At 40.9% G+C, this 25,175-nt stretch overlaps 2 protein-coding genes and 1 non-coding gene across 4 annotated transcripts in view; all 3 read left to right on the top strand.

Moving 5' to 3' along the window:
• Nucleotides 1-14,009, top strand: part of CWF19L1 (CWF19 like cell cycle control factor 1) — a 32,171-nt gene extending 18,162 nt beyond the window's left edge. The window contains exons 8-14 of the mRNA XM_046027870.1: nucleotides 1,039-1,179; nucleotides 2,301-2,412; nucleotides 3,157-3,236; nucleotides 8,417-8,626; nucleotides 9,453-9,572; nucleotides 10,025-10,122; nucleotides 13,589-14,009. Coding sequence (XP_045883826.1) covers nucleotides 1,039-1,179; nucleotides 2,301-2,412; nucleotides 3,157-3,236; nucleotides 8,417-8,626; nucleotides 9,453-9,572; nucleotides 10,025-10,122; nucleotides 13,589-13,733 — 906 coding nt within the window. The 3' untranslated portion in view covers nucleotides 13,734-14,009. The remainder of the gene's footprint in view (nucleotides 1-1,038; nucleotides 1,180-2,300; nucleotides 2,413-3,156; nucleotides 3,237-8,416; nucleotides 8,627-9,452; nucleotides 9,573-10,024; nucleotides 10,123-13,588) is intronic.
• On the top strand, nucleotides 9,109-9,256 carry LOC123955894. The gene has a single exon (XR_006821432.1). It is a non-coding gene; the product is annotated as a small nucleolar RNA SNORA12 (small nucleolar RNA).
• A 2,448-nt stretch (nucleotides 14,010-16,457) lies between the features above and the next one.
• Nucleotides 16,458-25,175, top strand: part of CHUK (component of inhibitor of nuclear factor kappa B kinase complex) — a 43,966-nt gene continuing 35,248 nt past the window's right edge. For both annotated transcript variants that reach the window (XM_046027200.1, XM_046027199.1), the window contains exons 1-2: nucleotides 16,458-16,619; nucleotides 22,968-23,062. In XM_046027200.1, the coding sequence (XP_045883156.1) occupies nucleotides 16,515-16,619; nucleotides 22,968-23,062 (200 nt within the window). In that variant the 5' untranslated portion in view covers nucleotides 16,458-16,514. The remainder of the gene's footprint in view (nucleotides 16,620-22,967; nucleotides 23,063-25,175) is intronic.

Raw genomic sequence — 25,175 nt, 5'->3', positions numbered from 1 at the left:
CTCTCTGACTGCCTCTCTGCCTAGTTGTGATTTCTCTCTGTCAAATAAATAAAATATAAAAAAAAAAACCAGTATGGACATTGTTAATTTTGACCAGCTTTACTAAATTCATCTGAAAATTTTGTTCCAGTTTATACCCCCAGCAACAGTGTGTGAGTTTTTTTTTTTTTTTCTGTCCACATTCTTACAGGGTAGTGTCAGTTCTTTTTTTTTTTTTTTTTAAGATTTTATTTATTTATTTGTCAGAGAGAGCATAAGCAGGCAGAGTGGCAGGCAGAGGCAGAGGGAGAAGCAGGCTCCCTGCTGAACAAGGAGCCTAATGCAGGACTTGATCGCAGGATACAGGGATCATGACCTGTGCTGAAGGCAACCGCTTAAAGGACTGAGCCACCCAGGCATCCCGTGTAGTGTCAAATTTTTATTAAGGTTTTTGCCAATGTGATGGGTGAAAGATAGTGTATCACTCTTTAGTTGCATTTCCCTGATCAGTACTGAGGTTAAATATTTATTCCTAGCTCATCTAAAGTTTTCAATATCTCCGCCATTAGTGTGAGCGTCTAGATATCTATATGAATATTTATATCTTTGCTCCTAGCCCTAAGAAGACTCATCAGCATATGCAGCAGAAATTGTATAATATCAGAGGGAAGCATTAAGATGTCCAATTTAGTTTTCATTAGAAGAAAAGAATGGCAGTGCCACAATTCTGTTGACAAAGTACACAAAGTAAAGGACTAGAGATAGAAGCCGTTTGTCTTCAAGGGTTATGGAACAAGTTTCCCCTGGGCCTTGTGATAGTTTTGTGTAAGAGCTGATTTTTGTAACGGCTAGGGCTTTGATTTGTTGCCTGTGACTTGATCAGCCCTTGGTTAGCCCCTACAGAGATCACTAAATTGATATTTGATTTACTATGTGTTCTCTGAGCCATAAACAGGCCAGTTGCTGTTCTTTTACTCAGTTTCTGTGAATAAAATATGTTGATGACTTTTGGATAAACAGGATTCCCCCTAATGTTATGTTTGGTTTTTTTCTCCACAGTATCTTTATGCATTCAGTATTGTTCCCATGAAACTAATGGACGCAGCAGAACTCGTCAAACAGCCTCCAGATGTTACTGAAAACCCTTACAGGAAATCTGGAAAGGAAGCATCCACGGGAAAGCAAATTCCTGCCCCTGAGGTGTGTTCTGTTTGAGAGGAGGCATTTTCTGGTCTGGATTGCCCATTACACATATACTTTTCCTGGCTGTGGTTTCACCCATAAGACCAGTTTAATCTCTAGAACCTAAGTCTTTTTTTTTTCCCTTGGGAAATCATGATGGTGTTTAGAAAGACTAAGCAGATTTCAAATAAGCTCGGTGTTTTTTATTGTAGTTTGAGGTTAACAGTTTCATATCTTAAGTCTTTCTTTGTCTAAACTGGGTTCATGTGCTGGAGCTACACATGTTAAGTCTTTCTTTGTCTAAAGTTGAGTCTTTATTTTTAACTTAAAAATTTTTATTTATTTTAGAGAGACAGATTGAAAGAGAGAGAATAAGCAGGGGAAGGGGCAGAGGGAGAGAGAAAGAGGGAATCTCAAGCAGACTTCCCGCTGAGCTCAGAGTCTGATGCAGGGCTCGATCCAAGGACCCTGAGATCATGAAATGAGCCTAAATTAAGAGTCAGACACTCAATCGACTGAACCAACCAGGTGCCCCTATTTTCAACTTTTCAGGCAAGGATCCAACTGCTTGTTAGCAATGTAATTTGTGACTTAATAACGAGTGCTAGCAAGTAACTAGGACTCATTCTGAAGAAATGTCTTAATACCAGACTTTTCTGAAACTAATTTTCCCTCATTAAAATAAGGAATGTCAGATTCCATTACCAGTGTGCATGGTTTACTTTCATAGGCTTTTTTCCTTCTTGAACAACCTTCTCATCTTTTTAATTAAAGTTCAGTTAGACTTGTTTGACCTGTGGAATTATAGGACTACACTAAGGCCCTACTGAGAGTGAAAGGAAAAGGCATTTGGGTGGGTTCGTATTCTGTTTTAGCCAAGAATTGCTCTATAACTTGCATTTTAACTTGCTTTTACAAAAAGATGGATTTGGTGGTATTTTGGCTAAGTGTTGAGAAGTATGACTGACAGTCCAGGCATCAGTATTAGGAAGATACTTTTCTTACCTAGGGTAGACAGAATGGACTGGAAGGAAAGATAAGTATGATGTGGCAGGAATGATCCCTTATATGTGAATGGTTGGCTCCTTGTCTAAATATTAGTTTAATTACATTTTCTCTTCTGCCTTTGGCCATTCCAGGAAGAGTCAGCCTGTCAGTTTTTCTTTGATTTAAATGAAAAGCAGGGAAGGAAGCGTTCATCTACAGGCAGAGATAGCAAGTCTTCTCACCCAAAGCAGCCTCGCAAACCTCGTAAGTACCTTGGTTCCTGAAGTCTCCTCTGTGAGCAGTAACTTATTTCAGGTCTTGTGTGGGACATCGCTTTGCTAAGGGAGCCTCTTCTGGAGATGGAAAACCATATAGTGGGTCACTAAGACCAAAAATAAAATAATACTGAGATGGCCTGATTTTGAGGATATCTGAGGCTATTCCTGAAAGAACTATGGAGAAATCTCCTTTCCTTCCCTCATGTCTAAAAGAGGAGGTAAAGAGCCTACAAAACCAATGAGGTTCATAAAATAATGATCAAACTAGTAAAAAGGAATTTAAGGTTATTTCATTGAAGCCTACTTTCTCCACCCCTTGTTTCAAAGTTGGAGAAGCGGACCTTGGTGGCGTAAACTTATTACCAGAGTCATGGCTGGCTAGTGGCACAGCTGGGGCTGGAGTTGGGACCCCTGACCTCCAGTTCAGTGTTCTTTCACTGCAGCTGTTGCCAGTTAGATGCTACTTCAGTCAGTATGTGGTCATCCACTTGTGGTTATTGACCTGTGAATAGGTTGCAAATTCAGAGCTTTTCTTATAGGGGTCAGTTTCACTGATAATGGTGATGGGGCGTGGGAGGACACAGAAGCACAACAGGGCCAGCCCTTCGTGGCAGTGCTGTATACCAGTCTTTGCGGGCGTGAAGATCAAACAAGGCTGAGTTCTATAGGGTGATTATGTATATGCTGGAGTGCGTGGACCATCGTAACATCTGCTCTCTTCCATATGAAGCTCAGCCTCCAGGACCCTGCTGGTTTTGCCTTGCCAGCCCTGAAGTGGAAAAGCATTTGGTGGTCAACATCGGCACACATGTGAGTTACTTCCCAGGACCTTTTACAGAGAAGGATACCCTTATTTGTTTTTTATTAACTTAATAAAGTTATAATTTACATTTCATAAAGTTTACCCACTTTAATAAAGTGGGTAAATTCACCGGTTTGTAGTCCGCTTACCAGGTTGTGCAACCATCACATAGCATGGTTTCAAAACATGTCCTTCACTCGTGACCATTTACAGTTAATCCCCATTCCCATCCTCAGCCCCAGGCAACCACTGGTCTATTTTCTGTCTCCATGGGTTTGCCTTTTCTGCACGTTTCATATAAATGGAGTCATACAACATGTGGTCTTTGTGTCTGACTTTTTTTTTTTTTAAGATTTCATTTATTTATTTGACACACCGAGAGAGAGAGAGATCACAAGTAGGCGGAGAGACAGGCAGAGAGAGAGAGGGGAAGCAGGCTCCCTGCTGAGCAGAGAGCCAGATGTGGGGTTTGATCCCAGGACTCTGGGATCATGACCCGAGCTGAAGGCAGAGGCTTTAACCCACTGAGCCACCCAGGCGCCCCTGTGTCTGACTTTTTAAATTCAGCATAATATTCTTGGGGCTCATCTATGTTGTAGCATGTGTCAGTACTTCATTCCTTTTTGTCGTCCTTTTTATGTATTCTTTGTATCAGTTGATGGGCTTTTGCGTTGTTTCCACTTTATGGCTATTAGGAGTGATGCTGCTATGAACATTTGCATGCATGTCTTTATGTGGACATACACTCTCATTTCTTTTGGATAGAAACCAAGAGTGGAATTTTTAGAGCTGGTAAATTTATATTTAATTTTTTTTAAAAGATTTTATTTATTTATTTGAAAGACAGAGATCACAAGTAGGCAGAGGGGCAGGCAGAGAGAGAGGGGGAAAGCAGGCTCCCTGCAGAGCAGAGAGCCCGATGCGGGGCTCGATCCCAGGACCCTGGGATCATGACCTGAGCTGAAGGCGGAGGCTTTAACCCACTGAGCCACCCAGGTGCCCCTATATTTAATTTTTTAAATCTTTTTTTTTTTTTTTTAAGATTTATTTATTTATTTGACAGAGAGAGCTCACAAGTAGGCAGAGAGGCAGGCAGAGAGAGTGAGAGGAAAGCAGGCTCCCTGTTGAGCGGAGAGCCCGATGCGGGACTCGATCCCAGGACCCTGAGATCATGACCTGAGCCGAAGGCAGCGGCTTAACCCGCTGAGCCACCCAGGCGCCCCTTTAATTTTTTAATTAAACTGCTAAACTGTTTTCCCAAATGACTGTACCGTCTTATATCCCCAGCAGCAACGTGTGAGGGTTCCTGTTTTTCCCACATTTATTATTGTCTGTGTTTTTGATTGTAATTTTGATTGTTTTGATTGTAATTCTCTTGTGGTTTTACAAGCATGCCCCCTCCCTTCCTCCCTCTCTGACAAATACATGAATCCTAGGGTGAGGCCTTCATATATTTCTTGTCCATACAAATTAGAGGTGATGAGTTGCTTTCATTAATTACTCAGTATTTAAAAGAGGATTTTCTTTTTCTTTTTTTTTTTTTTAAAGATTTTATTTATTTGACAGACAGAGATCACAATTTTATTTGAGAGACAGAGATCACAAGTAGGCGGAGAGGCAGGCAGAGAGGAGGAAGCAGGCTCCCCGCTGAGCAGAGAGCCTGATGCGGGCCTCGATCCCAGCACCCTAGGATCATGACCTGAGCCGAAGGCAGTGGCTTAAGCCACTGAGCCATTCAGGCGCCCTAAAAGAGGATTTTCTTTATCCTAAAAAGGGAGTCCTGTGTCGCCTATATACACATTTGGATGAAAACTATAGATACCTTTTTTTTCTGTCTTCAGATTCAGAAGCCTGAGTTTATTCATTTTTATCTATAATTACTTAACACTGGGAACAGAGTCATGCTAAATCATTATATGAAAGACTAAAGTGATAAATTCCTGAGTTTTGCCTAGTAATAGAGGGTATAGCATCCCTAGACAGGAGTACCCATATCCACATTCATAGTGTGGGTAACAGTGTCATTATCCCAAGATAATAATGAAAAGGTTGCTTGGTAAGCACTGAATCACAGAACTGGATGATCCCGAGGAAGATTTTACTCAGGCTCTGCACAACTGATGAATTGTGTATCTCACAGTAAAGTCCCGTTTCAGACTTCAGATACTTTTCCTTGGGCAGTACTTGTTTAGATATCGACTAATACTGGTCTTTGACCCTTGTTTTCCTGGCATCTGTATAGACCATTATCCTTCTTTTTCATTCACTTAGAATGAAGAAAGCTTAATTTTCAGGATTATAGTTGCACCCTAGTCACCTGTGACTAGAATTGGCTGTTTCCCATGGCTCTTGATGGAATTATTTATAGACGGTTTCTCAGTGTAGTGCTTCTGCAAATAGATACTTTCATCTCTTCTTTCATTGATATATTCTAATTTTGGTTTCTGAGGGTGAGCATTTCCTCAATTTACCCTCACAATCTGAGAGCCCTTTATTGTGGCTTCCTGTAGACTGAGCAGAGTCTCATTTTCATCATTGTACCCTTTTTAAGTCATATCCCTCTCTGCCTTTATACTTCCATACTGAAGAGTCCCAGTCATCTACATTTAAATTTTATATTTTGATTATTGGCACACTCCTATCTGTAGGGGGAACATTATAGGGTCAAGGCCTGGGGCCTCATTGGCCATGGAGTCTATGAATGAACTCTTTCAGTAGGAAGAAGAGCAAACTTGAAAAGTTTTTGTTTTTACAGGAATGCCCTTTTTGGATTCTCTCTTGGACCTTGTTTTCTTCTTTGGATTAGTTGATGCCATTTTTCTCTTCCACACAGCTTTTATGGTAGGCAGGCTTTGGATTGCCTTCTGTTTGGAAAGCTTCAGTAGTTCAAAATGGCACACAGGGGGATACAGATCTGGAACAAGTCACTTAGCTCAGGGCTGCTCTAGGCCTCAGGGAGAAATGACCTTTCCTTTCCATTCACCTTTTAATTGCCCAGGATTATATAGCCCAGAGATGAGACTAGGGGATGTGCAAGGAAACCTGTTTCCTTCTCATCTAGGCCTGAAGCTACAGAGGCAAAAAATATCTCCGATCTTGTTTGTAGCCCAGCCCAGCACCCCAAAGTAGGAGACCACATGAAAATTTTAGCCTAGAGCCTACTAGTATTCAAGTCTACACTTACCTATATTGTTCTCTGTCTGATAGAAACTTCTTAGGAATCTCTGGGACCTTTAGGCATCTGGCAGAGGGTTTAGAATCCCTTCCCTGCAACCATTCCTCTTGATCTCCTCTCACTACCTTTTTTTGTCTTGGCTTGGTCTTTGCCATGCCTCTTCAAGGGATATACATGGAACTATGTTAATGGCCCATGGCCACAAACTGGTAAAAGGAGGGAAAGGCTGCAAAGAGTCCAGAATAATTGTTGCAGAATTCATGCATTTTTTAATTTATGGCAGAAACATTCATTCGGGTCCTATTTATACATTTTCAGAGATAATTCAAGTATAGGACAGAAGGTGAGAAATTGAAAGGAAGGGGAGGAGATTGGGCAAGCGTGAAACTATTCACAAGAACTGGGAGATAAAGCTCTGAGGGTGAGAGGTGCCCTTTAGTCTGGACTAGAAACCTTCAATAGCTTCGCTGCACATTACAATATAAAAACTGATGTTCATGGCAGTGACCCTTTGACATGAAGAAATCGTTAGAAGATTCAGGCTTCAAGAGTAATCGTTAAAAACATAAAATCATTGGGATGCCTGGGTGGCTCAGTCATTAAGCAGCTGCCTTCAGCTCAGGTCATGATCCCAGCATCCTAGGATCGAGCCCCATATCGGGCTCCCTGCTCAGCGGGAAGCCTACTTCTTTCTCTCCCACTCCCCCTGCATATGTTCCCTCTCTCACTGTGTCTCTGTCAAATATTTAAAAATCTTTTTAAAAAAATAAAACATACAATCAAAAATAGTTATTGTAAAGATTAGGAAAATATTTTAGTGTTTATGAGGTTTCGATGAACTTCAGTCATCTGGAAGATTAAATTTGTAGTATGTTCTATCCTCTATGCCAAGTAAATCAAGGATGATCATGCTTTAGATTGTTTTGGATACCTCTTCAGTCATTCTGTCGGATTATCTTGGTGTTAATGATAAATGACTCCTTTCTTCAGTCTTAACTTTGAACTCATGACACTAAAAGGAAATGCTGGATTGCTAATTCTAAAGCTCTAGTACCTTCATTTGCCAGGTGATATTCACTGGCCATTTCTCTACTCAGTGTTTTCCCTTCAGAGTGTCTGAGGGTAGAGCTGTCTTGCATGTTTTGGTTTTGACAAATATTTTTAGTTGCTGTTTAGCTGCTGACATCCACTATTGGGAACCATAGTTTTCTACTTCTTTGGATGTGTCTGAGTTTGAGGTTTCTCCTTCTTTTTTTTTTTTTTTTAACATTTATTTTTTATTTTTTATTTATTTGACAGAGAGAAATCACAAGTAGGCAGAGAGGCAGGCAGAGAGAGAGGAGGAAGCAGGCTCCCTGCGGAGCAGAGAGCCGGATGTGGGGCTCGATCCCAGGACCCTGGGATCATGACCTGAGCCGAAGGCAGAGGCTTTAACCCGCTGAGCCACCCAGGCGCCCCAAGGTTTCTCCTTCTTTTCTCCCATTAGGTTATATGTTTGCTTTCGTTTTGTATGGGTTAGGCAGCAGTTTAAGGCTGTTGGGACGCTGGATGCTAATCATGACATCTTTGCCTGTTTTGTGAGTCCAGAGGGTGGGGTGTGGGATTTGATGTTATCATAGGGAAAGTGGTCATTTTGAAATCAAGTGGTATCTTTCTATGGCTGAAGGCAATAATAACTGAGAAATGGTTTTCAGGTTTGGAGCCTGGGAGGGAAAAAGCTAACTATTTGCTGTTCCTGTCTCCTTTAGCTTTGGTGTGTTTGAAGCCAAAAGCTTGATGGTGTGCCAGTTCATTTGATAGTTGGATAGAAATTCGTTGCATCTAATTTTATTCTTCACCAGGCTCCTGTTATAACCTCTAAAATCAGGTTTTTTTTAAAAGTCAGAGAATTTCTCTTATAGCCTCTCAAGCACTTCGTCGACACCCTCATGCTCACTCTTTATATTGGCTTTCTTTCCCTGAAGAATCCTATATGTGGCAGTGACGTCTTGATTCTGTGTGCTTCCTCTGTAGTGCTACCTTGCCCTGGCCAAAGGAGGCTTATCTGATGACCATGTCCTCATCCTACCCATTGGGCACTACCAGTCGGTGGTGGAGCTTTCTGCAGAGGTGGTAGAAGAGGTGGAGAAGTATAAGGTGACACTGAGGCGGTTCTTTAAGAGTCGAGGGAAACGGTGTGTTCTATTTGAGAGAAATTATAAGAGCCATCATCTCCAGCTGCAGGTAGGTGGTCTCCGCCCGGAACTTGGAAGGACCTGTGGGGACCTGGATATTGACAAGTATTTAAATCACATCAATTAAGATTTCAATATATAATTCTAATCTAAAACCAAATATATACATTTTAAATATTTAAAATACTTAATACAAATTCTCATATTAATGTTTGAATAGTGTTCATTTAAAAGGTTGTAAAGAGTCTCCAGTGATAAATCCAGAGAATCCACAGGGAAGTGCATGGTCAGTATGAATGGGCCAGCACAGGTAGTAAGTGCGTTGTTTAGAAAAGGAATGGGTACTTGAGGAAGGTTTCAAGAAAGATTGGGGCCTTGATAGAGGTAGAGGTGGAAGAGAGTGGGTATTTATGTGAGTGGGTATTATTTCAGCAGCATGAGTGAAGTCTTAGAGGTGAGAAGTAGTCCCAGAGCCTTGATAGAGCTATCAGCTCAGGAACTGGGGAATTTTTTAATCAATCATTGGTTTGTAGCTGTGGTGGTTTTCTTTCTGGCACATTTGTTAAATTTTCAAATGGGCCTGACTCTGCCACATATATTACCTAGGAGCCGGCAAGGGCTTGATGACAGAGAGATCTCTCTCCAGCCTTTCCTGCATCAGGCATTGACTCCCACATGTGGCAAGCTATCTTGTAAGTTTAAGTCCTTACAGACAGGCTGACAAGCCTGGCTGGCCTGAGGAGAATCTCTGCTGAGGGGTATTTCTCCACCCCTGTGATGGATTTGCTGCTTCTCAGGGACTTGTGCAGGAGGCCTGACCTCTCAGGGACCTGTATGAAGAATATCTTCCATCTGTCCCCCCACACCGTCCTCAGGTCATTCCTGTGCCACTCAGCTCCTGTACCACAGATGACATTAAAGATGCCTTCATCACCCAGGCTGAGCAGCAACAGATTGAGCTGTTGGAAATCCCAGAGCACTCTGACATCAAGCAGGTGAAATAGGAGGGGAAGGATGTAAAGTAAAGGATGAGAAGTAAAAACGTGGTTTCTGACATGTTGAGCCTGAGGTAATATCAGGGCATCCCAAAAATGTTAAATAGGCAGATGGACCATTTGGACCTAGACCATGGGGTACTGATTGGACTGGAGATGAGGATGACGTTACAGCAATGCCTCGGTGCATTCCTGGGAAGAGCAAAAAATGCGAAATTTCCCAAGGCAGGAACTTCGAAGGTTGGGTGCCACTGGGAGGATCTTTGTAATATCTGGTAGTTTGGCTTTTTTAACTGTATTCCATTAAGTGGCTTGGGATCTGTACTGCTCACATTCTTTCTCTTATGCTTCTGGACTGAATTCTTTGCCAAATAAAAGTTTATAAGAGATGAGCTAGGTTTTAGATTTTTAAAGCATTATGATTTGTCCTCATACAACTCTGTTTACTTTAGATTGCACAGCCAGGAGCAGCGTATTTTTATGTTGAACTTGACACGGGAGAGAAGCTTTTCCATAGAATTAAAAAGAATTTTCCTTTACAGTTTGGAAGGTTTGTATATTTTTCTTATTTTAAATGTATTTCCACTAGGCCTACTATGAACAGAGTAGTGGGCTGCATAGACAATTGAATAAAAAGCCAAGTAGGAAACAGTGTTTGCCCCAAAGAACTTATAGTCTTAGGGCAAGTCAGATATTGCATATGTGACAGTAATGTAATGCAGAATGTGAAAAGCACCATAAAAAAGTTTGAAGGAATAGTGGACTTCAGAAATTCAGAAAAGGAGAGTTTATTTCTGCTTTGTGAAAGGCTTCAAGAAGAGGTTGACATTGAGCCTGAGAGATAGAGTCATAAGGCAAATATTAGGGTGTGGGCCTTCTAGCCGAAGAGTGAAGTGCTACCATTAATTGAGTGTATGCTGTTTGCCAGGCACTGTGCCAAGAGCTTTACATGTATTGCTTCATCTAATCTTCCCAATTCTGTAAGATAGGTTCTGTCATCCCAATTTACCAAAGCGGAAAGTGAGGCTTCAGCAATGTGCCCAGTAGAACTTTCCATGATGTTGGAAATGTTTATAAATCTGCACTGCCCTATATAGTAATCACTAGCCCCATGTGTCTCCTGAGCGCTTGAAATGTGGCTAATATGACTGAGGAACTAAGATTTTTTTTAAAAGATTTTATTTATTTATTTGAGAGAGATAGAACACAAGTAGGCAGAGCAGCAGGCAGAGGGAGAGGGAGAAGCAGGCTCTCTGCTGAGCGGGGAGCGTGATGCAGGGCTACGACCCGAGCTGAAGGCAGCCACTCAACCTACTGAGCCACCCAGGTGTCCCTAGGATTAAAATTTAAATAGCTAGATCTGGCTAGTGGCTCCTGTTAATGGACAGCATTGCCTTGGAGGGGTTAGATAGCATGAGCACACACGGTAGGTTCAAACCCAGGTAAGTTCAACTCCAAAACATGAGATTTTAACCTCATTATTGTGTACTGTCCTTAGGCCTAGATGAGGCGTCGTTTATGCTCCTCATACCAAACAGAACATGATTGTAAAACCATGTAGGGAGTGTTATCAACTAGGCAGACTGAAGATAGGAAGTTGTTGGCAATAAGGAATAGAGTATAGAGGGAGGGCAGTATAAGATGTGCAGAAGAGATTAGATAATGCTTGTGTCTGATTTGCATTTTTTTTTCCTGGCTAGAACTGAGCTTTGAGTCAATTTTGCACCCTTCTTGGACTAATTTGGTAAACTTCCAAGAGATTGCTACCATTGGATAAGTCCAGGAAATATGGTTGTCTACATTTTCAAAAAGATCATTGATAAGTGAGAATAGGTGTGATTAGGGACTTCAAACATCTGATGTTATCTTTTTGTTGTTGCCTTAGCAACAGATGCAGATGTAGATACTGATGACTTAGGCACATAATTGCAGATACACACACAGGCACATAAGCCCACAAGAGAGGTTCTCTGAATGGTTTTGTGCTCATGATAGTTTGTTGTATTTTCAACGTTAACTGTTTCTCAAAATACTAATGTATAGTTACATAGCATTTTATAATTAACAAAATATTTGAAAATATTTTTTTCCACCACTGTACAAGAAAGATGGTTCTGTCTACATTTTATAGATGAAGAAGTAGGCTCAAGGCTTGCCCAGGGAGCTAGAGCTCAGATTCTGTGACTTTTAGAAAACTCATGTGATTTTGTTTTCAACTCTTCTGTTTATTGTAGTTTAAAGTGAAAAATGAACCATACAGATGGACAAATAGAGTTCTTTCTTTAAAAAAAAAATGTTTTATTTTTATTTATTTATTTTTTTTAAGATTTTATTTATTTATTTAACAGACAGAGATCACAAGTAGGCAGAGAGGCAGGCAGAGAGGGAGAAGCAGGCTCCCCCCTGAGCAGAGAGCCCGATGTGGGGCTTGATCCCAGGACCCTGAGATCATGACCTGAGCCGAAGACAGAGGCTTTAACCCACTGAACCACCCAGGCGCCCCAAAAATGTTTTATTTTTTTTAAGTAATCTCTATACCCAGTGTGAGGCTTGAACTCATAACCTCGAGATCAAGAGTTGCATGCTATACTGACTGAGCCAGCCAGGTGTCCCAAGTAGAGATATTTCTAATATATCAAAATGAGTGTAAAAATAAATAAAAATGTAAAACAGTGATAATTAGAAGGTAGCCTCTGTGTGTGTATGTATCAGGATATATTTTTTAGTCCTGAGAGCCAAGATAAGTTATTTTGTTGATATTGAGCCTGTGCTGTTGTGCCTATGTAGGCGTGAGTCCTCTAGGAGAGGCAGAAAGTCAGTGGCGTATGATACTAGGCCTGATCTGCACCATGCCCTCAGCAAAGTCATGGTCTAATTGGGACAACAAAACTAGAGTTCAAGGCAAGATGTATTTATAGCTGGTTTGGTGCTTGGATTGTGTTATTTCCATACTTCACAAAAACCCTTACTGCATTTCATAGGCGAGGAAATCAAGACTTCGCGATGAAGTCATGTTTAAGTTAGAGACAGCAAGTGGTTAAACTAGGAATGGAATTAAGCCTCTGATCTTTCTTTTTTAAAAGGTTTTATTCGTGGGGCACCTGGGTGGCTCAGTGGGTTGAAGCCTCTCCCTTCGGCTCAGGTCATGATCCCGGGGTTCTGGGATCGGGCCCTGCATCGGGCTCTCTGCTCAGTAGGGAGCCTGCTTCCTCCTCTGTCTCTGCCTGCCTCTCTGCCTACTTGTGATCTCTGTCTCTGTCTGTCAAATAAATAAATAAATCTTTAAAAAATAAAAGGTTTTATTCATTTTAGAGAGAGTGAGTGAGCGAGAGAGAGAGCATGCGTGCGTGTGTGGGCAGATGGAGAGAGGGAGAGAATCTCAAGCAGACTCCCCGCTTTGAGCATGGAGCCTGACCAGGGCTCGATCTCATGACGCTGAGATTGTGACCTGAACTGAGACCAGGAACTGGGTGCTTGCCCCCAGCTCTGATCTTTCTGACCAGGGCCCAGTGTCTTTGTACTACGTCAGTGTTGCTTCTATAAGTGCCAGTAATATTCCAGCTTGTTCAAGAGAGAAAAGGAAGTAGGGTTTGAAGGTTTAGAAAAGAGATAGGACCTGAGCTGGTCACTTAACTTGAATATGATTTTTTTTTAAAGATTTTATTTTTATTATTTATTTGACCACAAGTAGGCAGAGAGGCAGGCTGAGAGAGAAGTGGGAAAGCAGGCTCCCTGCTGAGCAGAAAGCCCGATGCGGGGCTTGATCCCAGGATTGTGGGACAGTGACCTGAGCCAAAGGCAGAGGCTTTAATCCACTAAGCTACCCAGGCACCCCTTGAATATGATTTTTGATAGAATGGCGGAGATGGTACTCTGGGCAAGAGAAAATGGTATGAACAAAGTCAGAGGAATTTGCATACCTTTTTGGGTGACACTGAGAAGAGCTCTCTAGCTGAAGAGGAATAGAGAGGAGAGGGCTTCAGGCTGATACTGTCCATTTTTACTTTTTTCTGCAGGGAGGTGCTGGCCAGTGAAGCCATTCTTAATATTCCTGACAGGTCTGACTGGAGGCAATGTCAGGTCAGCAAGGAAGAGGAGGAGATGCTGGCTCGCCGCTTCCGGAAAGACTTTGAGCCCTTTGACTTCACTCTGGATGACTAAGCAAAGGAAAAGGCAATTTATGAACTTGACAGGAAGTAGTAGCCTGTTTTTTAAAGGAACTACAGTCTCCCATGGGGACTGTTTATCTGCCTCTTTTTTGTGCATTCCCATGGAACCTGCCTGTAGCAAGAGGCCCAAGATTGAGTATTTTTTTGAAAATATTTCTAGGATGAAGAGCCTGTTAAAATAAGCATGTCTGTCATCCAGCTTCAAGTACAGCTTATGTTAATCAACATTTTAGAAAACATTAATCAAATAAAATCCAAATGCTTTTCCATGGTTGGGAAGTTATATTATGTCATGTTACCTATACCATTAAATGAAGTTTAGTGGGTGTGTGTGTGTTAATAGGGTGTCCAGGGCTTTAGACTCCGCTATTATTCCAGGATCTCACAGGTGGCTTCTCCCTGAACAGTCTAGAGTAGAGAAGGGACCTAAGGCCTTTGCCATTTTTCTCTTACAGCATTCAGCATTCATCTTATTGATATAAAAAGCTCTTTCAGCCCTTCAGCAAATACTTAACTCCTATGTGCCAGGTATTTTTCCAGACTCCAGGAGTATTGCCATGTCCCAACATGGTCCCAGTTATCCCAGAGTTTACAGTCTAATTGGGAAGAGAAGGGGCAGATTTTAAGAGAAGGAAGATGAGTTCTGCTTAGGATAGTTGTGTTGTGCTATTGGGTAGTTCTAAACTCATGGAGACCTGGTTTGGGGGATCATCAGGGTATAAGCCATAGTTGAAATTATAAGAATGGATGAAAATAAGATAGGATGAATACAGTCCTAAGCTAAAGATAAATACCTAAGAAGTATCAGTATTTAAGGAGTCCTTGGGAATAGAGTGATCCACAAGTACATGGAAAAGAGAGAGGGAAAGATCACAGGAGAATGCTGTATCTTGGAAGCCAAAAGAAAACTAATTGCTCCTTTATACTGGGCACTTACCCGGGGCACTTTATACTGGGCACTTTATACTGGGACTTACGGTCCAGACAATGTTTCACTTAATCCTCACAAAATGTCTATGAGGTATTATTGCCTCCATTTTATACATGAAAAAAACAGACTCAAACTTGAAGATTGTGAAGCCTGAGGTTGACTGTCCTGGAATTTGAAAACAAGCTATGCAGCATCCCTGAGAATGGGAATGTTCAAAGAGTGAACTATGGGAAACAACCTGGTTTCTGCAAAGATGGCCACCTTAAGGTCAGCCCACTCATCAGTATCCCCAGGTCCTCAGCATTCCTCCTCAGCTCTTGCAAGTGAGTGTTATAAGACTCTGGCTCCTGCTTTCCCCCCATGGAGATCAGACACACTCCAGTGCTATGCTATGCAGTACACCTAGCAGACAAAGGGCTTTATACTGTTAGGGGCAATCAGTATCACAATCCTCTATGCAGTCTGCCCAACTCTCACAGATGTGTTTGGGAGGTACCATTTGCCCTCACCTCCAACTCCAGCTCCATGGCAGCTAAGCACATGTGAGAATCCAGAATCTGCTACCACACATTACTGAGGCCCAACACTGTAACATGGCTTGTACATGCAGTACTCAACATTCTGGTTGCACCATTCAGGGATTCTGAATCAATAGATCCATGTGCTCTGCCAGAAGCCAGTTCAGCGCTTTCAGAGCAGCCAGCAACACTGCTGTGGTGCACATGCTGTATCCACCTTTAGGCATCTCAGCATGTTACATCTGTTTGTGGGTCACAAAGTGTAAGTTGGAATTTGAGTACTGAGATCACCACAGATGGGGCTGTGCAGAAGATGGTTCACGCACACACGATCTCAAAGGGTGCTCCAATGACAACTTAATGCAACTGATAACATTTCTTCAGAGAATTGGATGCCACAGTGATTTTTATACCCAGAGTGACTGACTAGATCCCCGAGGTCTGTGAGGCTGAGACATATGACCAACTCAAAGTGAAAACGGAAAGCTGGTTCTTCCATGCTAAGGCTGTCCACCACTGGGAAGCATTTCTTGTTGCACCAACAGTATTCCTGAAGCTTGCCTCTGCAGCCCTGCACCAAGCATCAGAAACAATCCCCCACAATAAGGCACTACTGCACTGGCAAACCCATAAATGGGAGACCAGTGGACTGCAAGCTCCGCAAGGAATTCAGGGGAAAGCTCCCGAAATCAGGAGGAATATTCTTTACTTTGCAACAGCATCACATCCTTGAGTCTTTTGTGATTACAGGGGAGATCCTGGAACAGGTGTACAAGAAGTCAAGCAAAAGAAGAGCCGAGCCTCACTTTATGGTAGATGATTAATCGTTTAAAAAAAATAGACTGTAAAATTTAATGCATCAGTAGGCCTGTTAGCGCAGGAGTCTTTCTAGTTTTTAGATTCCGCAATATTTGAATCATTGGTGGCTTTTGCCAGTGCCAGTTCAGCGGGTGGTGGAGTTGGATGACAGATGGCAGAGGTCTGAAGAAAGGTGAAATGTAGACGGGGTGGAGACGATAACTTGAAAATGACTTGAAAGGAATGGAGAGCTTATAGTTTTGAAGCCTGGGAAAACATATATGGGTTCTCTCAGCCAGGAATTTAAAAAGGGGACTTAGCGAACTGAAAGCGAGCTCCACTCTTCCCAATCCTTTCGCTGGCTGGGCTCCTGCAGGGGTGCGGGAGTACCTGGGGCAGGGCGTGTCCCGTGGCGGTTACCGGAAGTGACGCATACATCTCGCGAGAAGAAAGGCGCGCGAGCCTCGGCGGCCGGAACCGGTCTGAGAACAGTGGCGGAACGTGAGGCCGCTTTCCCTCCCGCCCCATGGAGCGGCCCCCGGGGCTGCGGCCGGGCGCGGGCGGGCCCTGGGAGATGCGGGAGCGGCTGGGCACCGGCGGCTTTGGGAACGTCTGCCTGTATCAGCATCGGGTGAGGTGGGCGGGAGAGGGAGCGGCGGTGGGTGTTTGTCAGCGTTTGTGGAACACCGCGACTGTCAGTACGTGAGAGATTGTCGGTGAGACTTTGGGCAGTACTGTGGGCCAGTGAGCCGCCTGTGAGTGAGTGAATGTGTGAAACTGTGCTTGTGAGTCTGGTGACTGAGTCCGAGGTTGTCTCTGAGGGCCAGGGTCAGTGTGTGTGAGAGCTCTTAGGGGGAACTTCGGGTATGATTGTCAAGGTGTGACAAACTGTTTACTGAGTGGGACACTACGTCTGTGTCTCCGAATGCAGAGAGTGTCGGGATGTGCGAGACAGGTGCACATTTAAGTGCGTATTGCGAGCATGAATGGGTGAGAAAATGGGACTGAAGAAGGGGGTTGACTGTTGGAATGTGTGTGTTCATGTGTGTGCTTGGAGGCTATGTCGTATCCGTAGGGGCTGGAATAGACACGAAAGGTTTCATGGGGTCCACAGTTAAGCATTTGGAGTCATTGGGTAGGCTTCAGATTTTGGGGATGCATTCTGGGTAGGGAACAGTGTGAGGATCAGCTGGTGAAGTGATCATGGCTTCCTAAGGGAAGGAAGTAGATTGGGTGTGAGGTGCTCCAGTAGGTGAAGACAGCTAACTTCAGACTCAGGAATTTTGCTTTAATTTAATTGAAAATGTTTAACCATTTAGCAGCAGTTAATAATCATGTTTGAGCTATGCATCTTTCAACATACCAATAAAAGCTGTGAACCCTTTCCCTAGCAAAATGCACAGTTGCACATCCCCACCACCTTATGCATTGCCATTTGATGGGGGTCATGCTCTCCTGAAGGCCATTCACAAACCTTTTAGAGGTATAGATCCTTGACTAATATTCCTTGCAGTACACCTTTATTCTGTCATCTGTAGAAGAGTTAAAACAATTATTTACATCCTGGGTCTGTTTAAGACTAAAATAAGATAATATGTGTAAAGCTAAGTACAGTACCTGGCCTAAGGTTAGCCCTCAAATGTAGGCTCCTGCTGCTGCTGTATTGTTGCTGTTTTCATCATCTTTACCATTATTAATTGACTTTAAAAAAAGGAAATGTCAAGATAAAATTGCTGTCTTTGAAAGATTGTTTTGTAAAAGATTAGTCTGAGTGAAAAACATGGGGCAAGATGAACAGTTACAATATTATTAAAATGTTTGCAATTGACCTGTGAATGGAGAAATAAATTCAGGATTTTCTGTCTTAAGGAATAGGGGGTATAGGTAGAGAGTCTGTAATATAGGGTGCGAGGTAGGGAACATTAGAGTGTACCTGGGAGGAATAGGCATGTTTCTCTGGCAGTCACAATGACAAGTGTCACTGAACTGAGGAAATTTTGTGATGCAGCTTTCTAGATAGATCATAGGAAGACATCTTGGAGAGAGGGAGAATGGGAGGTAAAGGACTAAGGTGTTGAGTGCGTTGACAGCTAGACAAGTAGTAAATTTAATAATTCTCATAATCAGAGAGGACATAAGGCACTCAAAGAGAAAAGAGGGAGCCAGGTATTTCTAGTGGAATGATACTTATGGCCTTGTTTTCTAAGCCTGCCCATCAGCTTTGTCATAAGAAAAAAAATATCCTTGTTAGCATGCTTTTGTGACTGCTTTTCTTGGTCCCTAACTGGGGATAGATAGATCAACACATCACTTTTTTAAAAGAATTACAGTAAAGTATATGTAAAGTTTACCATTTTAACCATTTTTAAGTGTACAGTACAGTGGCATTAAGTACATTCACACTGGTATGCAAACATTACTGCCATCCATTTCCAGAACTTTTTAATCTTACTGAACTGAAACTCTGTAATCATTAAATGATAACTCCCCAAAACTCCACATTGTCCCCACCTCCCCGCAACCACACTTTTACTTTCTGTCTCTATGAAATTCATTACCTTTTTTTAAAGATTTTATTTATTTATTTGACAGAGAGAGACACAGCATGAGAGGGAACACAAGCAGGGAGAGTGAGAGAGGGAGAAGCAGGTTTCTTGCTGAGCAGGGAGCCCAACACAGGGCTCGAGCCCAGGACCCTGGGATCATGACCTGAGCCCAAGGTAGAGGGTTAATGACTGAGCCACCCAGGCACTCTTGGAATTCATTACTTTTTAAATGGAAGAGATTTGGGTTCCTCTAGAATCCTAGAAATCTCTCAGGAACTTTTCCAGGTATCTAAACTGGCTCATCCCCTAAACTGGGACATTTGACAACTGGGCCTGTAGTGAAAAGAGAAGAAATACTCTGTCCTAAGAATTGGAAACAGCATCATTACTTTTTTAAGCCTGACTTCACATTTTCCCTTAATAGCTTTAAATAATTTTGTGTTTGGGTGGAAGCCTTGTCCTAGTATTTTATCTATATCTCTGAAATCACAGTGAGGAAGAGAAAAGGATGTGAAATAGTTTATTATCTGATTATTATACTGGGTGCTGATGGTACCCAAGTCAACAAAAATATTTTTCTGCCCTCAGGGAGATTTCAAGTCTAGTGGGAGAGGCAGACAATGTGGTAACCTATATAATAAATGTATTTATGAAGTAATGTGGAAGCTTGGCGAAAATAACCGAAGAATTCTTCCTAGGGAATAAGGTAGCACTTTTCAAAGTGCTTATGTGTTTGGAAAAATTAATCATGTGAATTAATCATGCTTTGAAAAAAGAATACTGTGGTCAAATACATTGGGTAAATGCTGTATATAGCATTGTTTCACTTGGAGAGTCATAATCCACATTAGCATATTAAAAGCTCTGAGAAGCACTTTAGTAAATAAACTAATTTAACTTTGTATTTTCCAGTTTTTTTATTGTGGTAAAATAGATAACATTTATCATTTTTACAGTTCTGTGGCATTAAGTACATTCACATTGTTGTGCAACAATCACTGCTATCTGTCTCTGAAATATTCTCATGTTTTAGGGCTTAATGTTGTTCATGGTTATACTAAATTGTTTCCATGGTGGTAAAAGCTTACATGGGACCTGGCTACAGACAGATACCTGCTCAAAACAAAAGAAAGGTTGAAAGGAGTGAGGACTGTATTTAAGCTAGATTGTAGTGTATCCTACTCCTTTCTTTTTTCTCTGTACATGGCATATCTTATATCTAGCTTCTTCCCTTTACTATCCTTCTGCCCCCATTTAGAATATCCCATACAAGTTAATGTCTTGCTTCCTCTTCTATATACTATATATATATATATATATATATATTTTTTTTTTTTTTTTTTCCTTCCTGTTTGGTCCTGACTGCTGTTCCTGGGCTGCATTATTACTGTTGTTGGAATATAATGAGGTCTGACTATTTCCTGTAATGTGCATCAGGTTGGGTTTAATTTTAGTCAGAATTGGCTAAATTACTAGTCATAGCCATTGTTAGGATTTTTAAAACATCGTTTGAAATGTAAAGGTTAGGAACAAATTTTGGAGAGTTTTTTGTTTAGGTTTGGTTATATTGAAACTATTTATTGCTGCTGAGGCCAAGTAGCTCTGAATTATCATCTTCATTCTAATTATGCTGAAGGCTGGGGCCCTTGTTAGCTGTCTTGACTAAGCTCAAAAAGGGGTTTGTTGGGGAGACAAGTCTTTGTATTTTTCTAGTTGTATATAGGAGACGGTGTTCTGAAGAGACCTGTAATGGGTCAGACTCAGTCATTTTTTTGCTTCTGTGCTTTGATGTGTTTGAAGTTTGATTGATGGAGTTTCTTCTCAAGCCACTTCAGAACCTCAGAGTCTCACTCTTCATAACTTTCATCTTTTCTGAGTATTTCTAAACAAAAATTGTTATTTCCCTAAGAACCTGGGTGACAGGTGTGACTTTTTCTTAAATCACTAAAAAAAGTAAGAGAGATTTGGTTCATTCTATAAAGAAGTATTCGTTTAATTATTATTATAATTCTCAGTTCTAAGTATGTTAGAACCAAGTGTGTTAGAACTGTTCTGTGTTAGAACTCAGTTCTAAGTATGTGAGTACAAGAGGTCTTTCATTTATTTATTTTTATTTTATTTTTTATTTATTTAATTTTATTTATTTATTTATTTTTCTTTTAATTATTTTTTCCTCTTAGAGGAAAAAGCAATTTATCTGTCTGATCTTCTTGGGCATTTGACCTGTCAAGATTTTCCCCCCTTCTCTTTCTTTTTTCTTTTTTTGTTGCTTTTTATTTTAATTCCGTTAAGTATACGGTGTGATATAAGTTTCAGATGTACAATATAGTGATTGAACAGCTTGTACATTACTCAGTGCTCATTAGTGTAAGTGTACTCTTTAATCCCCATCATCTATTTCACCCATTCCCCATATACCTCCCCTTCTGGTAACTATCCATTTGTTCACTGTAACTAAGAGTCTATTTCTTGGTTGTCTGTCTGTCTCTTTCTTTGCTTGTTTTGTTTCTTAAATTCCACATATGACTGAAATCATGGGTATTTGTCTTTCTCTGGCTGGTATTTCATTTAGCATTATATTCTGTAGCTCCATTCATGTTGTTGCAAGTGGCAAGATTTCATTCCTCTTTATGACTGAATAATATTCCATTTAATACCACATCTTCATTCATCTGTTGGTAGACACTTGGGCTGCTTCCATAAATTGGCTGTTATAAATAGTGCTGCAGTAAACATAGGGGTGCCTGTATCTCTTTGAATTAGTGTTTTTGTAGTTTTCGGGTACATACCCTATGATGGTAGTTGTATTTTTAACTTTCCAAGGTACCTCTATACTGTTTTCCACAGTGGCTGCACCAGTTTGTATTCCCATCGACAGTGCATGAGGTTTTTCGCCACATCCTCACCAACACTTGTTTCTTGTGTTTTTTATTTTAGCCATTCTGACAGGTATGAGATGATAGCTCATTGTAGTTTTGACTTGCATTACCCTGATGATGAGTGATGTTGAGCATCTTTTCATGTATCTGTTGGCTATCTATTTATCTTCTTTGGGGAACTGTCTATTCCTGTCTTCTGCCCAGTTTTAGTCGACTGATTTGTTTTTTGGGTGTTGAGTTATATCAGTTTTTACATATTTTGGATACTATTCCTTACCAGATACGTCATTTGCAAATATCTTCTCCCATTCAGTGGTTGCCTTTTACTTTGGTTGATTGTTTCCTTTGCTGTGTGGAAGCTTTTCATTTGATGTAGTCCCAGTAGTGTATTTTTGCCTTTATTTCCCTTTCCTTAGAAGACATATCTAGAAAAATGTTGCTATGGCTGATGTCAGAGAAATTATCCCGTGTTCTCTTCTAGGATTTTTATGGTTTCAGGTGTCATATTTATGTCTTGAATCCTTTATTTGTTTATTTATTTATTTATTTAGAGTGCACACATGTGCAAACAAGGGGAGGGATGTAGGGAAGACAGAGGGAGAGGGAGAAAGAGAATCTTAAACAGGCTTAAGGCCCACCCTGGAGCCCAACACATGGGCTCAGTCTCACAACCCTGAGATCAAGGCCATGACGCAAATTCAAGAACCATATGCTTAACTGACTGAGGTACCCTGGCACCCCTGTTTTTAATCCATTTTTGAGTGTATCTTTGTGTATAGTGTAAGAAAATGGTCCAGTTTTACTCTTTTGCATGTAGTGGTCCAGTTTTCCAGCACCATTTGTTGAAGAGACTATCTTTTTCCCATTGCATATTCTTGCCTCCTTTGTCATGATTAATTGAGCATATAATGGTGGGTTTATTTCTGGGCTCTCAGTTCTGTTCTGTTGATCTATTTGTCTATTTTTGTGTCACCATACTGTTTTTGATTACTACAGCTTTAAAAACAATTTTAAGCCTGGAATTGTGATATCTCCACTTTTAGTTTTCTTTTTTCAAGATTGCTTTGGCTATTCAAGGTCCTTTTTTGTGGAATCTTTACTTAGGGTTTTTTGTGTATAGTATCATGTCCTCTGCAAATAGTGAAAATTTTACTTCTTCCTTACTAATTTGGATGCTTTTTATTTCTTTTTGTGGTCTGATTGCTGTGGCTAGGACTTCCAGTACTATGTTGAATGAAAGTGGTGAGTGTGGACATCTTTGTCTTGTTCCTGACCTTGGGGAAAAGCTCTCAGTTTTTCCCCATTGGATATGATGTTCACTATGGGTTTTTCATTTTATGGTGGCCGGGGTAAAGGTTAGTTTTGAAGCATTGCTTTAATTGTCTCATGGTTTACCTAAAAAGGCATTGACTTAAGAGAGCTTGTATATAAATCTGTTTAATTAGTAAAGCTAAAGAATTTTGTTTCCCCAGGTTAGCATTTCTTTGATAGCAAGTAAATCTACACAAGAACCTAATTAATATATTTTTCTCTGTTGATTTTCTATTTTGACAGGAACTTGATGTCAAAATAGCAATTAAGTCATGTCGCCTAGAGCTAAGTACCAAAAACAGAGAACGGTGGTGCCATGAAATCCAGATCATGAAGAAGTAAGTGTATTTGGTAACTTGTATTTCCCCAGCTCTGCAGCCTAGGAAGATGTCATCATAGGAAAGGAGGATAAGATTCTGTTCTTCTCAGGATCTTTTGGAGAATGTCTTTTTTCCTCATCAAATATGTATGTTCTATTTCAAATAATAGTATCACATTATGATTAAGTAGGTTTAGTTTTAAAAATCAGCTAAGGGGGCGCTTGGGTGGCTCAGTTGAACAGTAGCTGCCTTTGGCACAGGTCATGATCTAAGGGTCCTGGGATCGAGCCCTGGGTTAGATTCCCTCCTCTGTGGGAGTCTGCTTCTTCCTCTGCCCCTCTCCCCCATCTTGTGCTCACTTTTTCTCTCAAATAAATCTTAAAAGAAAAAGTCAGCTAGGAATTATCGGACTCCATTCTCTGTGGGCAGAATCTTTTTCTTCTGGATATTGGACAATGTTTATCCACTATACTTTCTCATTAAATATGATCACTACTCTCATTTCTTTACTCTTACCTACTTTTGTTGAATAGTGTATCTGTTGCTTCATACAGAATTACCCCAAAACGTAGTGGCTTAAAGCACCAACCATTTGGGGACACCTGGCTGGCTCAGTCGGAAGAGCATGTGACTCTTGATCTCAGGGTCATCAGTTCAAGTTCCACATTGGGTGTAGCGATTACTTAAATAAATTTAAAAAAGAAATCCTGACAAACATTTAGTATCTCACAGTTTCTGTGGTTTAGGAATTTGGGAGTGACTTAGCTTAGTGACTCTGACTCAGGAGATCCCTCCTGAAACACTGTAAAATGTTGAGTGGAGCTGCAGTGTCCACTTCCAAGCTCATTTATATGGCTGTTGGCTAGAGGTATTAGTTGCTTATCATATGGGTCTCTGCATAGGGAAGCTTGGATATTTTCATGACATGGCTCCTAGCTTTCCCCAGAATGAGTGATCTGCGGGGAAAGAACAAAGTGAAAGCTCACATATCTTTTATGATCTTTCCTCGGAAGTAATATCTTTTCTACCACATTCTGTTTGTAGAAATGAGTCATTAGGTATAGCCTACACTCAAGGGGAGGAGAAAAATTAAGCTCTTAAAGGGATAAGTGGGCATATTTTAAAATCTGCACAAGTATTGTGCTAAGTGCTTTACAAATAATTCTACTTGTCACAGCAACCCTATTTTTAGGTGTTATCCCTGTTTTAAGATGAGGAAGTTGAAGCTTATAGAGTCATACAACTGATAGCTAATAGAGTCTGGATTTGAAGTAAGTACTTTCTGACTCCATTGTCTTTGCTCAGTTCACTATTAAAGTACTCAGACTTGGCTATGTGGCAGAATCACCAGGAAACCTTGTTAACAGTAAAAATTCTTAGGCCCTGCCCATGGAGAATCTGTTTTCTTAGGTCTCTAGGACTTTGTAATCTATTCCAGTTTTGAGTTCCATTGCATTGATGATGATGCTGATAGATGATGGCTGGGATGATATATTGTTAAGTTAAAAAAAAAAGATGTTAGAAAACAATATATAGTGAGATTTAGCATTTATTTAAAAACGTGTTTATGTACAGATTGAAGCTAGAAGAAAATATGCCAAAATTTTAATATATACCTATGGGTAGCGTAAGTGACGGTGGGAGAACCAATATGATAAAGACTTTGGAGCCAGACTGCCAGACTTGAATCCTTACTTGACCACCTCCTTGCTGTGTGATCCTATATTATTTAACCAATTTGTGCTTCTGTTTTCTCCTGTGTGATGAGACTATTAATAAGTCTACCTATAGTAGGATTATTGTGACAAGTAAATGAGTTAAAGTATGTAAAGTGGGTACTGTTTGGCACATAGAAATGTAATAGTAGTGATTGTGGTAGTATTTTTATCTGTATTTTATTTATTTTTAAAGATTTATTTATTTATTTTAGAGGGGGTGGGCTGAGGGAGATGGAGAGAGAATCCCAAGCAGACTCTCTGCTGAGCCTGATGTGGGGCATGATCCTACGACCCCGAGATCATGACCTAAGCCAAAATCAAGAGTCAGAGGCTTAACTGATCAAGCCCCCCAGGTTCCCCATCTTATTTTATTTTGAAAATTATTAATTCTTCATTATACAAATAAGAAATTA

Source organism: Meles meles, chromosome 13 (genome assembly GCF_922984935.1).
Source record: "Meles meles chromosome 13, mMelMel3.1 paternal haplotype, whole genome shotgun sequence".
Lineage (NCBI taxonomy): Eukaryota > Metazoa > Chordata > Mammalia > Carnivora > Mustelidae > Meles > Meles meles.
Note: the sequence above shows the minus strand (reverse complement) of the source record. Positions and strands in the feature narration are given on the sequence as shown.